Source organism: Apostichopus japonicus, chromosome 1, assembly GCF_037975245.1.
Source record: "Apostichopus japonicus isolate 1M-3 chromosome 1, ASM3797524v1, whole genome shotgun sequence".
In the NCBI taxonomy this organism is placed as follows: domain Eukaryota; kingdom Metazoa; phylum Echinodermata; class Holothuroidea; order Aspidochirotida; family Stichopodidae; genus Apostichopus; species Apostichopus japonicus.
The window spans coordinates 17,380,960-17,396,483 of record NC_092561.1 but is presented as its reverse complement, the minus strand read 5'-3'; the positions used below and the strand labels follow the sequence as shown (position 1 = coordinate 17,396,483).

The 15,524-nt window shown below is 37.7% G+C and overlaps 1 protein-coding gene across 4 annotated transcripts; it reads right to left on the bottom strand.

The window, feature by feature from the left end:
• Positions 1 to 1,853: 1,853 nt before the first annotated feature.
• LOC139969436 (uncharacterized) lies at positions 1,854 to 15,309 on the bottom strand. Of its 4 annotated transcripts, none has more exons than XM_071974412.1 (10): positions 15,102 to 15,309; positions 12,010 to 12,164; positions 11,107 to 11,238; positions 9,917 to 9,975; positions 8,419 to 8,507; positions 7,211 to 7,753; positions 6,252 to 6,401; positions 5,096 to 5,269; positions 4,151 to 4,267; positions 1,854 to 2,513 (listed from the first exon to the last, which is right to left on the bottom strand). In XM_071974412.1, exons 2-10 carry the CDS (start codon positions 12,108 to 12,110, stop codon positions 2,430 to 2,432), a joined length of 1,449 nt encoding a protein of 482 aa, XP_071830513.1. In that variant the 5' UTR covers positions 12,111 to 12,164; positions 15,102 to 15,309; the 3' UTR covers positions 1,854 to 2,429. The 4 variants fall into 4 exon arrangements, with proteins under 4 accessions (XP_071830513.1, XP_071830524.1, XP_071830495.1 ...); XM_071974423.1 differs by lacking the exon at positions 15,102 to 15,309 and adding an exon at positions 14,001 to 14,574 and having other exon boundaries at positions 7,211 to 7,729; XM_071974394.1 differs by lacking the exon at positions 15,102 to 15,309 and adding an exon at positions 14,001 to 14,571 and having other exon boundaries at positions 1,855 to 2,513.
• Between the last annotated feature and the right edge of the window lie 215 nt (positions 15,310 to 15,524).

Below are 15,524 nucleotides of genomic sequence, written 5' to 3'. Positions count from 1 at the left end.
ATGTGTGTAGTGTTCGGTTTCGATATACCTGATATCGGAAATATCTGGTATTTTTCATTTCCTTCAACGAAGTTTTATAATAGCCATAATAAGAGGTTTTAATATTTGTACACCAACAAATTAACTGTGTCTGAATTTTCGAAAATTTCCTGACCAACATTCTTCATCATACTTTCCTCTACTCGTGCAATTTGTACCTGTCTATTAGGGGTTGAAGGAAGTTTTTCCCTATTGGTTGTCCATAGATTGAATTTTGTGCAACATTATGGGTATGTTTTGAAGTGATTTTTATTCACGAGAAATGTGAATTTTCAAATTCTCAACAAATAATGGGCTTAAAACCTTGAAAAGTGGGGCTTTCGGATATTGTGGGCCGTGACGTAGAATCGCCTACAAAAGCAATGATCCATAGGACATGCAATGAGGTCGAACATGATGTGTGACTGGTGACAATCTTCAAAAAGGTTATGGATGGAAAAAAAATTGGGAAATACTTGGTTCTCAGGCAAAAGTGTACATTTGGTTGGTCATTTTCAAGCCCGAGAAGTGTCATTTCCGGTGATCTTGGGGGTATCAAAACCAGAAATTTTCTTGTACGCTCCGCGCCAACCGATGGTGGCGCTCCGCTTAGATAGTAATTCGCGCCCCACGGGTTAGAAAATCCTGGATACGCGCCTGGTGATGTACAACTGAAGCTTATACGTCACTATTTAGACGGTGCACCATCATCAGTTGGCGCGGTGCGTCGAAATTTAAGCAAAAAGGAAATCCTAGATCAGCAAAATGACACCTCTGGTAACAATAAATCGCATCGAGACAGTTCTTTCCACCTAAAAGTATTAGTATAATGTGTATTGGACCGATCAAGAATATGTTCAGCACCCACCACACGAAATTCTCCCCGCGGTCCCCACTTCTTAGAGCACTTGGCAAATATTGGGGGGCTGAACATACCTTTACCCTCCACTTTTTTCATGGGGTATAAGCCCCTCAAGTCCACCGGTTCCATTGCATATTGTTGACTGACACGGAGGGGGGGGGGGGGTGTCATGTGTCAGTGTATTGTATTTAATTATTGATATACCCAATATGCAAATCTGGCCTTCGTAAATCGTTTCTCTGGATTAGTTATTCAACGCATTCAGTAGAGCAGCAACGTCGAAAATCAATTCCTGAAGCTAGCACTGTAGCACATGCCGCGGATTCATTGCATGCAGAATTGAATCGCTAGTGTGTTAGCTCCAGGGTTCGTAACCTGTGCTGCGAACATTGTGCTAGCTCCAGCTCCAGTTCTTCTGCATGCTGCATGTTTCGTTGTTAAACACAAATCCGACTTAGATTCGAAACAAATAGGCCTATTTAATAGAGCTGTTGTGGAGGAATAATTAGGGTTGTGCACATTTGTCTGCAAAAACGACAAAAAAGTGAACTAAGGTCTGGGAAAAAAGTGGGGGGGGGGGCAAATGCCCCCTCTTCCCCCCGTAATCCCGCCCATGCATGTAAGGAAATTTCCTGATGAAGAAAAAAACTAGATGTTAGTTTCTCTCAGAATACTAATATTGGAAGGAATGGTTTTCTATTTTGGACAGACATTTGAAAAATAAGTAAATAAATATATTAAATAATGAAACCATGCCAACAAGTTTTAATTAAGACTGGCTGGCACCAAGAATGCAACACAAAATGTGGCATGGACATACTTTACCACTTTGACACAAAATTGGCTAAAATCGTATAAATACAACAAAATATTGTAAAATCAGTAAGAGTCATCTTCCCACTCTTTACTTTGTATTCTCATTAACAACTGAGATGAAAGAACATAAATATGGTGAAAATAAATTTAAAAAACATTGTCTGAAAAGTTAATTAATTCCACATGTGTTAATTGTTGACGTTGACAGGTGATATCCCAGGCCACCCCCCCCCCCAAGAAAAGAGGAAAGAAAGAAATAGATAAATACCCTTAGTTGGCATTTGACTTGAGGTACTTTTGCTTGAATGTAAGCTATTAAGACCGACCCACCGTCACGCCAGAAAGTGTATCACAGTGGGTAGGCTGTGATATCTCTGTGGTAGGTGATCCTAAGAAGCTTTACCACATATCTTTTGTAAATCTATCCTAGGAATGCATTTGGAATGTTAACATCAACTAGGTACTAATGGTGACTGTACTTGGAATTTCATCCAAATACAGCATTACATCAGCGAGTTTTTCAGAGTTCAAATTTTGTGCAGACATGTTGAATGTTTCGAACTCTTGTCTCATGTGGAATGCTATGGTTCCTGTGCACAAAAGCAACGATACATCTTTGCAATTGTACAGCAATTTGCCAACATTTCATATTATGATGCGATGCGAGAATGCGATACACGATAATTTATTCTGTCCATTAAACTAAGTACTATTTTCCAGTGTGGAAAAATGATCAGGTATTTTTTAACTCAAAGAAATTCTCTCCTTTATTGGTGACTGGTTTGCTGTCATAGTAACGGACTAACTTCTTTTTCTCCTGAAAAAAATCGAAACTAAAATAATGCACAGAGAAATACGATGAATGGAATTATGCCAAAATCAAGAATACTATCATAATGCTGTTGTCACAAGAGGACTAAACTTTGGCTCCTATGGGGTAAATGCTGGTACCTATGGGGTTACTTAGGGTACATGCTGGTACCCTGTTGGGTCCAACGAAGACACGACAGGTAAGTGTGTATTCTGTTTCTTGGAAAATTGCAGAAGCCTTAGAGACGACCACTCTGCACCACTCTGCACCCCTCTTCCCCACCTAGCTGCAATCTCTGCCTTCTTACAACACTGGGTAACCAACAATATTCGATTATCTATAGTTTTAACTAGACATTTAGTAACACAGCATATGCATATATATTAGTAAGACTTGAAGTTTGAACTGTTCTTCAAATCATAAATATTCAACATTAGAACATTAACTTCATGGAGTATGCATTAGATTTGAGACAATAAGATGCCTGTAAAAATCCATTACCAAGAGAAACCATGGTAACAATGACAACATCATAGTCTTTAAAGTTTTACAGTAAAATAGTAAATAAGTTGAAAAAAAAAATGAAAGAAAGATCAAGCTAATAGGCTTGATGGAGTTTTAGTGGTTATGAATTATAAGTTTTATGTGTTTTCACTGTTAATCCCTTACATTAGGAAATAAAAAATATGTTACAATTTCTGGATATTTCATTTAATTGTTTCAACAAGAATAGCATTAAGTGGTGTACTTAAGGTCTTGAGTGTATGTTTGAATACCGATTCACTATTGACTACTTAACTGTCAGGAAATCTGTACGTTCCATGGCAAGTAGCCATGAGTCATTTCCGGCTCAAACAAAGGGTTCATGTGTATATTGCAATAGCCAGCTGGGATATAGCTCAGTTAGCGTGCCCACTATATATTTAACTGCTACTCTGAAAGCATCAATAGTTTTATCAAAGGTTTAGTTTAAGTCACAACGGTTGCACTTGGACACTCCCATTGTTGACGCTTGGAGTGTGTCAGGGGGTTTCATTTGATTCTTACCCACTGCCCTCTTGATTTTAGCCAATTATCTGTCCGATTTTATGTTTAAATACATGGTGCCACAAGACCATTGGGGAAACAGAAAATCTATTATTATGTTGTTTATGCTGTCTACTACATCCTCACATAAAGAATCTGGTTAGGATTTCATTACAAAATGTAACAATGTACCACTTTTCACTAGATTTTCTCCTTTTAAGAAAAATCTTGCTGTGAAGTAGTTTTTGTCTCCCCTGCTAGTCTTCTCACCGCCCCATCTCTCTTGTCATGAAAGGTCACAAGGTACATCTGGATAACATATGCCTTATGGATCAATAAAAATATAAATTTTGCCCCAAACTATGACTATAAACTACAAAATTTTGTTGTGAATATTTACTTCTTGAAGCAGTTAAGTTTTGCTGAAATGTGTAAATTTGAATATATAATTTTTGTTTGAATATATAAATTTGAATATTTAAATTAGCAATATGCTTTGTATATGTGTGCACCAGTATATTGTTTGTGTTTGTGGGGGAGGTAGATTAAAACATCTCTAGGAAGATTGACAATATAAATGAAATCCAGTTACATTCAAATAAATTCCAGAAACTCACCGACTTTGGCAGGAATGGTCTATGTTCCTTTGTGTGGTCTTCCGCATCAACAAAGGCATATTTCTGCAGTAACAGCTCCCTCTGTATTTTCTCGTCTATGAGCTTTGACCTCGGAAACTATTAACATCAAAAGGATAAGAAAACATTTTGTTATCTGTGGCGATGGTGGGGGTTTAGCCTTATATGAATGGATCATCAAATTGGCAAACATGGCTGTAAAATTAATTGTATTAACTGTTAATTGGCTGCCAATGGAATACCCCTGTAAGACTTGGGGCATTCCACGAGACCTAAGGTCCACGAGACCGAATTTCGGCGAACCGTTGGTCCGTGAGACCGATGGTCTATGGATGGTCCATCGATAGCCCGGCCAGGCTGAAGGTCAGAGCTAAGTGACACCATTTTATGATTCCATGCACATACTAGAACAACAAGAAAGCAAACAAGAAAGAAAGAATTGTTTGAACAAAACATTTTCCGGAAAAGTTGCATATAGGTTACGCCACTGGTGGAGGCCTCGTATCAAAGCAAGCCATCCCAGTCCCATTGGGCAAGTCACTGGCATCCCCCCTAAAAAGAAATGGCTGTAAATTTTTTTTAATTTTGCGATTTATCAACGCCATATTACCGGTAGTAATATTTGTCTTACCACTATTATAGGCCTAGTAATAGTTTCGGTCTCGAAGACCTTCGTTGTCGCGGACCTTTTTTAATTTCGGTCTCACGGACCTTCAGTCTCGTGGACCTTCGGCCTCGCGGACCTGTCTCGTGACCTGTAAGTACAGTAACCATAAGACTAGAACACACAATAAAGCAACAGCATTTTAACCGGAATTTTTCTTCTCTTCTCTGCTGCATCTCTCAAAGAAAATAACAAAAAAAATAAGCTAAGAAATGTTTTTATATGTCTGCAGAGAGGCTAATTCTAATCTGTAACAGACTTACTGGATCTGTGACAGATTTTCTCTGAACTTCACCAGAATTAACCTTCTCCATCAGAAGTTGAACAGCGACCTGAATGTCTCCCTTAGCAACAGAGAGACACTGCTGAGCATCTATGTGAGAAGCCGCTGGAAAAAGCTCCAACAGAATCCGTTCATTGTCCTCACTGACAGAGCTCTATGGAGAAATTTGAAATAGTAACTAGTTTGCGAACATGGTGATGTTTTTTTGGCGGAAACTTGAGAGAGTAAATAGCTCATTACGACTTCCGTTAGAATAGTAACATGCAAATGTAGGCTATGGAATAATGTTGCTCCAGGCAGGCGCGTAGCGAGGAATTTGCCAATGGAGGGGCAAAGCAGCTGTAGGCAAACTATCTAAGCGTACACCACCATGGGTTGGCATGAAGTGTACAAGAAAATTTTGGCCGAAAGTGCCTCCCAGATCGCTGGAAATGACACTTCCCGGGCCTTGTAAGTTGCATCTAAGCATTTTCTATTTTGAAATTACTAGCGATATCATAAAAAAATACCAAAAACATATGCTCAAGGGGGGGGGGCGGTCACCCCCTTTGCCCCCCCCCCCATTGGCTATGCGTCTGTCTGGTTGAAAGGTTCCTTGTAACATTAATGCAAGAACTCTAACTCTAAATCTTTTTGACATTAATGCATGAACCCTAATCAGACAGTTTGTGCTCCGATCTATTTGAACACAGGACCATGTTAACTTAGAAACACCGTCAACTGTTTAAAAAGTATAACATCGCATCTAATGAGCCAACGACAGGATTTGTACTCTAAGTACTACTTGCATAGTAGGAGATGTTCCTATGTCAGTATCAACTTTATCAAGACTACTTTTAGAGATGATAGTGGGACAAAGTATACTGGACCCACTTGAACACTGTCAGTGAGCTACAATATTTATGTACTTCCTCTTGAAGTAAGATATTTATTCTAAAACGTGGGTAATGGTTCACAGATATGTCAGCAAATCCAGTTGCACACTTTGACCATGATTCAAAGACAGATTTAAACTTAACTAATCTTAAACCATGACCAACGAAAACAAACTAAACTACTGACCCACCTCCACCTTCCTCCGCCCACACACCCGTCACTTAAGGACATAAATGTGCTACAAGACATTAGACAATCACCTCTGTTACGGAACTTGGCAAAATGTTGCTCTCTGTTCCTGGAATTAACGTCTCTTGATGGGATGGATTCCTGTTTCTCTTTGCTTTCTGGTTTTTGCTTCTTCGTCTCTGCTTTTGTTCCTTATTGTTTGGTTTTGCTTTAAAGATTATCTGGAAAAGATGACAAAAAAACCCCCCAAAACAATTGATACATATCATATGGATGATGTACAGTTTAAGTGGATTCATTGTGCAAGAGGGAAAATTGAATCTTCACAGGTAAACAGCGGGAGTGACCAGCCATGAGTTTGGACTGGAAAGGAGGAGGGGAGGTGGGAGAAAGATTTGGGCAGGATAAGAATTGAGAAGTAATTTACCAAGAATGTTCCCAGTCTTTATAATGTAGCAGATGGAAGAATACAATAAATATGTGAAAACTGTTCAAGTTCATCTTCACAATATGTGATTTTATCGAAGTATTACATGTTACAAATAAAATCACACTGAATTTATTAGATTCGATATATACATTTATAACACTAGTTCTATCACACTAAAATTAATACTGATTTCATTGAGCTCAACCCACATCTTTACACACAGTAGTAGGAGTACTATCACTTGAAACTTAATGAGTTTATCCGACCCAAAAAGATTTATAGTTTTTGCAATATACACAAAACTAAGTCACAGTTTTATAATACTAATACTACCAAATAAAATACAATAAGTTTGATGGGTTTATTAGAAATATCACATAAAACTAACTAAATGAGTTCATCACATTCACGTATGCTAACACCAATGAGAGAAACTAAGTAACCATGCTGTAACAAACACAGATATATCTACAGTAATACCAGAGAAAATAACTAACCAAGCTGTAACAAACATGGACAAGTTCAGAACAAGAACAAAGATGAAAAGAAAAAGAGGAAAATGTAAGAAAAATGATGCAGAGGGACAATAAGCAATGTCACCTGAGTATGAAGACTTGTGTCTGGCTTCTCATCTATCTTTCTTCCTCTAGATTCCTTTAAGGTCATCTTTTCTACAAGCATCTCTAGAGCTTCCTCCAAGTCTCCTCCACAAGATGCTAAACTGTTCTGTATATCCTCGTGGCTGGCATCTGGTACAATTTCTCGAATCATCTGGAATTGATTCTCCTCCTCCATCTCCTCCTCCTCCTCTCGATAATAGCTCGATTCCCAAATGCTGGAGTCTTCAGGAGATGTTTCTCCTTCCAGTTCCTTCAATTCAGAAGCCAACAATTTATCCTGCGTTGCAAGGATTGGCATCTCATCCGAATCTTCCACCAATCTCTCCTTTTCTCCATCCTCCAATTCCTTTAAGTGAAAAAGACTTTCTTTCTGCAGTATCTTGTGGTCTGATGGATCCACATCAGGAGAAGCATTCGCAACAGTAACTAAACTACGAGAAATGTTCTTAAATGTTTCTGTTGGACAGTCGCCTTTCTCAGAGATTTGACCAGAATGAACCTTGTTAATGGAAGAATTATAATTCTGTAAAAATGACAAGAATTTTTTTAAAAAGTAAAAAGACATTATGTTAAAAAAAAAACAAAAAAAAAACCCAAATTGATAAACTATTGAGGCACAAAACAGACATAAATATTCATGAGGGCGTAGCCACAACCCACCAGACCCAACCTCTCAGAATTGATAATCAGAATGCATGTAAGCTAACTTGGATTAAGGACTTGATGTGATTAAATGAACTAATTAGATCATAATCTATTACCATTGACAAGCTGTAAACTGTAGACAAATACCTGAAAATCCATTCTTTTGGGTCGTCAAAGCTTATGCCACGCAAATTATACTAGATTGAACAATGCCAAACCCCAACTCAAACAATGTGAACCATTGGTCGCCTTTCATTGTGATTGGTCAAAAGTGTTTGGAAAAGTCATCCAACAAGGTGGAAGAGGAAACCAGAGGGGGAACACCAAGAGAGCAAAGAGATTGGTGGTGGTGACTTGGGGAGGTGGGGTGAGGAATGATGGGGTAAACATAGAAATTGACATTTTAGAGGTGAAACAAGAGTACTTTGATGGTGAGAGACAGGTAAGTGAGCAAAGAGAACACAAAAAAAAATAACCTTTACTTCAGCTTAAAATTTGATTAAATGAGACATATTTATTGATTATGTCACCATAGTAACATACCTGACTGGATAAGTCCGACACTTTTTCAGTCTGTGGCTGGCTTTCATGATTAGAATCACAATCGGGTATTTTCATATCAACCTCGTCATCTACAGATGTTAATGAAAAGAAAAACAAAATTCACAATGTATATTGATAACAAAGTAGACATTAACAGTTATTTTAAATAAATATATAGTTTATTAATTTCCTGAATAATGTGAGACAGACATGAATTCATCAGCATTGTATTGCATCATTGAAGTTCCACATATGCTTGAAGTTATAATAATTTTTCATTTGTTTTTATTACAATGTTTATTCCTGGTAATTACAAATGACTTTCTCAAATGCTGAATCTAAATATTTGTGTAATAAGTTTCTTTATGTCACCTTATGCCGGAAAAAACTGTTTATGGTTCGGTTCGAATATATGAAATGAGACCAGAAGGTGATATGTACAAGATTTCCCTTCCCTGTGCTACAATGACACCCAATAGTGATATAGCCTATAAATCCCAATATCCCTGAAATAGAGGATGAGTTTCTATAGGTATTTTGGGGTAATTGTTCATTTCAAATATCTCAATTCACATTTCATCTAAGAGCTTTATGGTTGGTGTTGCTTCTCCTCTATTGTTCAAAGAGACCTGTATTTGTTTTAATATACAAATTGAAGAATACAGCCTATTTCCCTTAGTTTCATGATAGCTATTTATAGGCTATTTCATGGGCATTCATAGGCTATTTCATAGGCTATTTCATGATAGCCTATTTCCCTTAGTTTCATTATAGCCTCCCCTTAGTTTCATTATAGCCTATTTCCATTAGTTTCATTGTAGCCTATTTCCCTTAGTTTCGTTATAGCCTATTTCCCTTAGTTTCTTCATAGCCTATTTCCCTTAGTTTCATTATAGCCTGTTTCCCTTAGTTTCATTTTAGCCTATTTACCTTAGTTTCATTATACCCTATTAACCTTAGTTTCATTATAGCCTATTTACCTTAGTTTCATTATAGCCTATTTACCTTAGTTTCATTATAGCCTATTTACCTGTTTCATTATAGCCTATTTCCCTTAGTTTCGTTATAGCCTATTAACCTTAGTTTCATTATAGCCTATTTACCTTAGTTTCATTATAGCCTATTTACCTTAGTTTCATTATAGCCTATTTCCCTTATTTCATTATAGCCTATTTCCCTTAGTTTCATTATAGCCTATTTCTCTTAGTTTCATTATAGCCTGTTTCCCTTAGTTTCAATATAGCCTATTTCCCTTAGTTTCATTATAGCCTATTTGCCTTAATTTCATTATTGCCTATTTCCCTTAGTTTCATTATAGCCTATTTTCCTTAGTTTCATTATAGCCTTTTTCCTGTAGTATACACTAGCCTATTTCCCTTAGTTTCATTATAGCCTATTTCCCTTAGTTTCATTATAGCCTGTTTTCCTTAGTTTCATTATAGCCTATTTCCTGTAGTTTCATTATAGCCTAATTCCTGTAGTATACACTAAACCTTACCATCAATGGCTGTCTTTAGTTTCTCACTCAGTTCAAAGATCCACTCACACACCACAGCACTATACAATAGAATAGAAAATCAAAGATGGTAAGCTTCAAGTTGAAAAATTTCATAAACTTTGTAATATTGCTGAAATATGTATGTTATAGTTTGTATTGACTTTTGCAAGCTGTACTGTTTAATTTAAAAATAATTATTTATTTAATGTATCTGTTATTACACAGCTTGTGTATTATACTTGTAAAGAAGTTTAATGCACAACATTACAACTGGAAATTTCATTATAACCAGACACTTTGGTAACTGGTACAGTAGTTTGTTGGTTATTCCAGAAATTGATGTAATAACCTGTGAGGGTTTGCAAAAAAAGACTGCGGTGTTCAGTGAACAAATTGAAGCGTTCAGTAGCCTATCAGGGTTTGATAACAATGTTTCGGTCACTTTTAACTTTTGTGTGACATATGCAATACCCTCCAGCCGTTCCTCTATCTACAGCTGGTCTATTTTAAACATTTCGCTACCTTCCAACAATTTCTCGTAAGACCATTTTTGAGTATCTCATCAGACTTGCTGATTATGCACTAGAAAAAACCATTTGGTTTTTCATTTGTGGCTGTGTCTCTCGTCCGCTCTAAATGTCTGCTAGTTTCAAACTGGTATCCTGGTGTTGCTAGAGGGGTCAGGAGGACTAAACAAAGTGGTGCCTGCAATTAACCACTGACATCCACAGAGGGGTGGCAGTATTTAAATATTCATATGAGTAAAGTGAACATAAACATTCAAAATGTTTCCTTTGCAATTTAAGCTTAGCAGTCTCAAATGGGCAAACATTTTAAGTTCCATGTCAGCAAGAACTTCCTTTTTAAACATGAATAGCTGGAACTCAGTACTGAGTATCATTCCAAAACACTGTACTTCCTTATCAATAGCTTGGAAGCGTGTTACACAGTAGTACAGGTCGGTATAGAACTTGAGAAAACATTGCCTGGTACATAAAACATAATTATATCTTACACATAGCTTGGAAGCCTGTCACACATTAGTACACGTAGGTAAAATTACAAAACATTGCCTGGTACATAAATCTTACATATCAATAGCTTGGAAGCCTGTTGCACAGTACATGTAGTACAGGAAGGTATAATTATAAAATATTGCCTGGTACATAACACAAATAAATATATCTTACACATCAATAGCGTGGAAGCCAGGGACATATGCAGCTATCATCTCAATAAAGTTATCAACGTCAAAGTCATCGTCGTTACCAACGTCCTCAAGAACGCCAACGACGTACATCAGGACGATGTTGTCAATCGCACTGAAAGAACAACATTTTATAAATGTGTTATCAATAAAACAATTCAGATATATATATCATTAGTAATTGAGCTCAATCAATAACTCTGTACAATTGATGACATTGTAATGGAACGCAAATTACCTATGGTAACAATGTACTTAATTCAAAAAAATCCCTTCTGATATCAGTGAAAGTCACCCATATTTGCAGCGCCCTCTAAACATCAAATGCATTTAATGTATGTAGAGACAACCCTATAGACATTGCACTGGAAGAAGTAACTAGCACACTGTTGTTGCAAATTTCAACAACACAGACACAATTGCGACTCAAAAAAGACCACTTAAGATGCAAAGTAAAATATTGGTAAAATGATACAGAAACTATCTATCAACAATGTTACCTTATGTGAGGGTGGGCTATAGCTGGTGACGAGCTAGATACAGTCTGACAATGCCTGACACACTCTAAATTCCTGCTGTCTAAGCCTATATGGAGTGTTTGCTCAGTGGTTAACGCCGGTGCCTTTCAATCATAAGGTCGCCGGTTCGAGACACTCCCAGATTAATGTATGTTGTCCAGTTACAGAGTTGTTGACAATTAACAATTCATAATCATGGACGTTAAATATGAATGTAAGAGACTGACTTCGGTCAGCTTGCGGCTTTGATCAGCCAATGAGGCTTCTTCGCGAGTTCCTGCTTGCAGGAGGATCTAACATACATACATACATACATACTTACATACATGCACTATACTGTAACAGCTGGTCAGTTATTGTTATTTTACCTGAGTGAACACTCTGGTTGGTGATGAGTTGTGAAGTCTGACAATGCCTTCAGTACTCTAAGTTCATGACTTGACAAGCCTGTGGGGTCCAAGTCATACATCTTGCTGACCCAGTGGTCTCTTTACTACTGGTGCACCTCTGACAAGTGTTCAGTCTGGAAAAGAGCAAACATTCGGAAATACTCATCTACAGTATATAATGGTAACAATAGGAAACATGGGTGTTGTAAATACAGTAGTAAGGCACATGTACATCACCATTACTGTGATGAGGTCATTTTGATATAGTTAGTACAGGCACAGTGGGCAGAGAGGTACATACACGTTATGCATAGTCTACAGCGTGGCAACAAATGACATGCAGCAGTTCTCATTTTATTGTATTTTATCCACAGTTGTTAAATATAGGATGGAAATCGCATTTGCGGCAGTCTATAATTGTTTTCTGGAAGAGGACCCAAGACCCATCGTATACAAAGTCTACTTGGATTATTTGTCCCCTGAATTTTTTTCTGCAGATGCCCATGTTTTTTCCCCAAACTAAATTTCTAACCTATGAGATCTAAAATTTAAGGAGGTTTGGGAGCATCATTGGGTCTGGGGAATGTTATTTCTGGCAATCTGGGAGGTATATTTGCCAAAAAGTTTATTCTACGCTACGCGCGAACCCATGGTCGCGCTCCGCTTAGATAGTATTAGAGAATAGACACGCGTCGCCACCATTATCCAGGACTGATCTACGCCCATGTCAACATTTAACCAATGAATTTTTTAAATTCCTCTATCCATTTCAACCCTCTTTATATTTTCACAATTACCCAGTATAGTTGTAAGGCACATGTACATCACCATTAGTGAAGAGGTCATTTTGATATAGTTACAGTAGTACAGGTATAGTGGGCAGAGAGGTACACGTTATACATAGTTTATGTGTGTGGCAACAAATGTAGTCCAATTGTTTCAAGTGAAAATAAGCATCTCCACAAAATGATCACCAAAAAATGTCATTTGGAAGTTTTTCTGTGCCTGGCTTGAAAATCAGTCTAGATGTACTGTCTCTTCTTATTTGCAAATCATATTAAACTATTATTGCAAGAATTATGTTAACTGAAACACTGATAGCATGGTGCCCAGTGTTATAAATATCATCCAAATTGCATGCAAAATTTATTGTGGCTATTAAAAGCCTCATAATGTATTCCAATATTTACACAAACGAACAGATCCCTGTAGTATGCTTGATAAATGAGATCTTTACAGAGATGTTGCTACTTTGACATTAACGTTCAGAAGAATCTCACTGGTCAGTGTAGATATAATTTCATACAGTAGTACAGTACCATAACAGATGTCTAAATATTAACATACCAACAGAGTGAGAAAGATGGAAAAGTTGCTGGATGGAAAAGTCGCTCCTGGTGCAACTCCAACGATATCTGTTTTTCAGGGACCTGAATATCGTTATAGTGATCATTGATGTGTAACCCAAGCAACTTAAATTGCACCAGTCTGGAGTAATTTTTGTATGGCTTAGGTGTGGCCGAGGCTTAATTAATGTATGGCATGCTTGGTGTGCAGGTAGGCTACTTAATAGTAGGCTTAGCCTAGCCCAAATAACAGCAGAGAGCTATAGGCAACTTAGTTACCTGTAGAGACTATAGTCTACTACTAAACAACTACTATAAACCATACAACTAAGGAAGGCCAATTATTATGTTGGCAGTTACTTAATGAACATAGCCTCATAAATTTAAAGACAGTTGTAGCAGACTTACGGTTATTGTACGTTCCCGTAAACTTGTATCATTTATTTCAACTTAGACCCTATGCTAACTGTAGCATGTACTGTAGGCCCTGACTGATCTGGGTCATATTATTACTACTAATACTTGCTAGTTGCGTGCCTAGCCTAGGCCTAACATAGATTTATGGCTTAGGCCTACATAATAAATTATGTTGTAAAATAGAGCCGCGAAAGTCACCCAAAGTACCTTTTTAAGAAAAACGAAAAACCAAACAACGAACCGACTAATCTGCTCTCTACCTCAGTCTCCTTATATCGAGACGCAAATTATTGTAGTGATCGAAGATAAACCATCAATGAGCTGAAGCTTGTGGATATTCTGACATTTTTTCTCCGTAATCTTTTGGGCAAACAGGACTTTCAAAGTTCGCATACAAATCTCGAGGGCGCACCTTCATATGTATACTTACATTTCACTTACGCAACTTTGCAATGTCACTTGCATAAGATTCGATTAAATATCGCCTTCACGCATTGAATTATTTATGTATACGCCGATGACTATATGCTTATGTGAAACAGCCTAACAGGACAACAGAATTTATCGATTGTTTGATAAGAGATATAAAAACGGTGTAAAACGAATTACGAATTCACAACAATTGAATATGTTTCATTGAAATATGTGCAGAAAGCAGCAATTGGTACTAAAATGGGTCGAGGTGACTATATCGGTTTTTACACTTATGTGGGTTCAACTTGCATTTCAAATGTCGACGTCGGTAAATTGTTATAATTGAAACTAGGTTTAGTTTAGTTTTAGTTCAGTAAAAAAAAAAAAAGAGTGGTGTCATATGGGGTTGGGGGGGGGAGGGGATCTCGATGATTGCCCCAGTCCCCACAAGTCGGCCCGCGGTAGGCCTAAACTAAAACTGAGTCTCATATAGCTCTACATCCAAATTTCATTTATTTGAGTAATTTTTAGGCTAAAAAATTAAAATGCTACACCTTCCGTGGGCTTCTCCGCCTGGAACCCCACAATGAAATTGGAATCTCTTGAATGTATTTCTATGCTTAAGTTGAAACATAGAACGCTCTCAATGCACTGCAGCTTCCGGGTTTGGGATACCTTCCCGGACAGAAACTCAATTCCTCTTTTTGATATGTGCTTGAGTGATTCTAAGTCACCACATGAGAACAAGAAATATATAAACATCCAACAACTTCTCTTGGCTTCGCCCCTGTACCCAGTCTAGGGACTTGAAATAAAGTCCATTGAAATTGAATTCCCTCTCTCTCTCGAGTATTTTGTGCCCACTTCTGTTTATAGCTCCATGGTCCTACTCACCTCTTGATATATCTTCTAGTCTTGGTCTAAATCTTGACACTCGTTTCCATTCCATCGCCGTCTAGATTTGTGCTAACATGGGTGAAGTGTAGAGCGAAGGTCTAGGGGAGAAATGTGGGCTATGAAGGGGAAGGGGATAACTGGGAATGGAAGAGACGGATAAGTGCAGGAAGAAAGGTCTTGATCTCTCTTTTAAACTGAAGCGATCACAACTGATAATTATGGCGTACGTTTACACAAGGGCGGCGGTAGCACTTTTAATCTGGGGGGGGGGGGCACCGACATCAAAGGGCACTTTGCAGAAATTCGATTGGACTGATGCAGCCTTATATTTAGTACCCTTTATAACTCTTATTGTATTATCATATTTGCGTATACACATCACTCCATCAACGCCGCCCCCCCCCCCCTTCAAGGAAATAT

Coding starts and splice junctions, on each gene's coding strand:
- LOC139969436 (XM_071974412.1), bottom strand. CDS start 12,110: ATGTATGACTTGGACCCCACAGGCTTGTCAAGTCATGAACTTAGAGTA. Junction 9,976..11,106: donor GGCTTCCACGCTATTGATGT/GTAAGATATATT, acceptor TCTATTGTATAG/TGCTGTGGTGTGTGAGTGGA. Junction 8,508..9,916: donor ACTAAAGACAGCCATTGATG/GTAAGGTTTAGT, acceptor TAACATCTGTAG/ATGACGAGGTTGATATGAAA.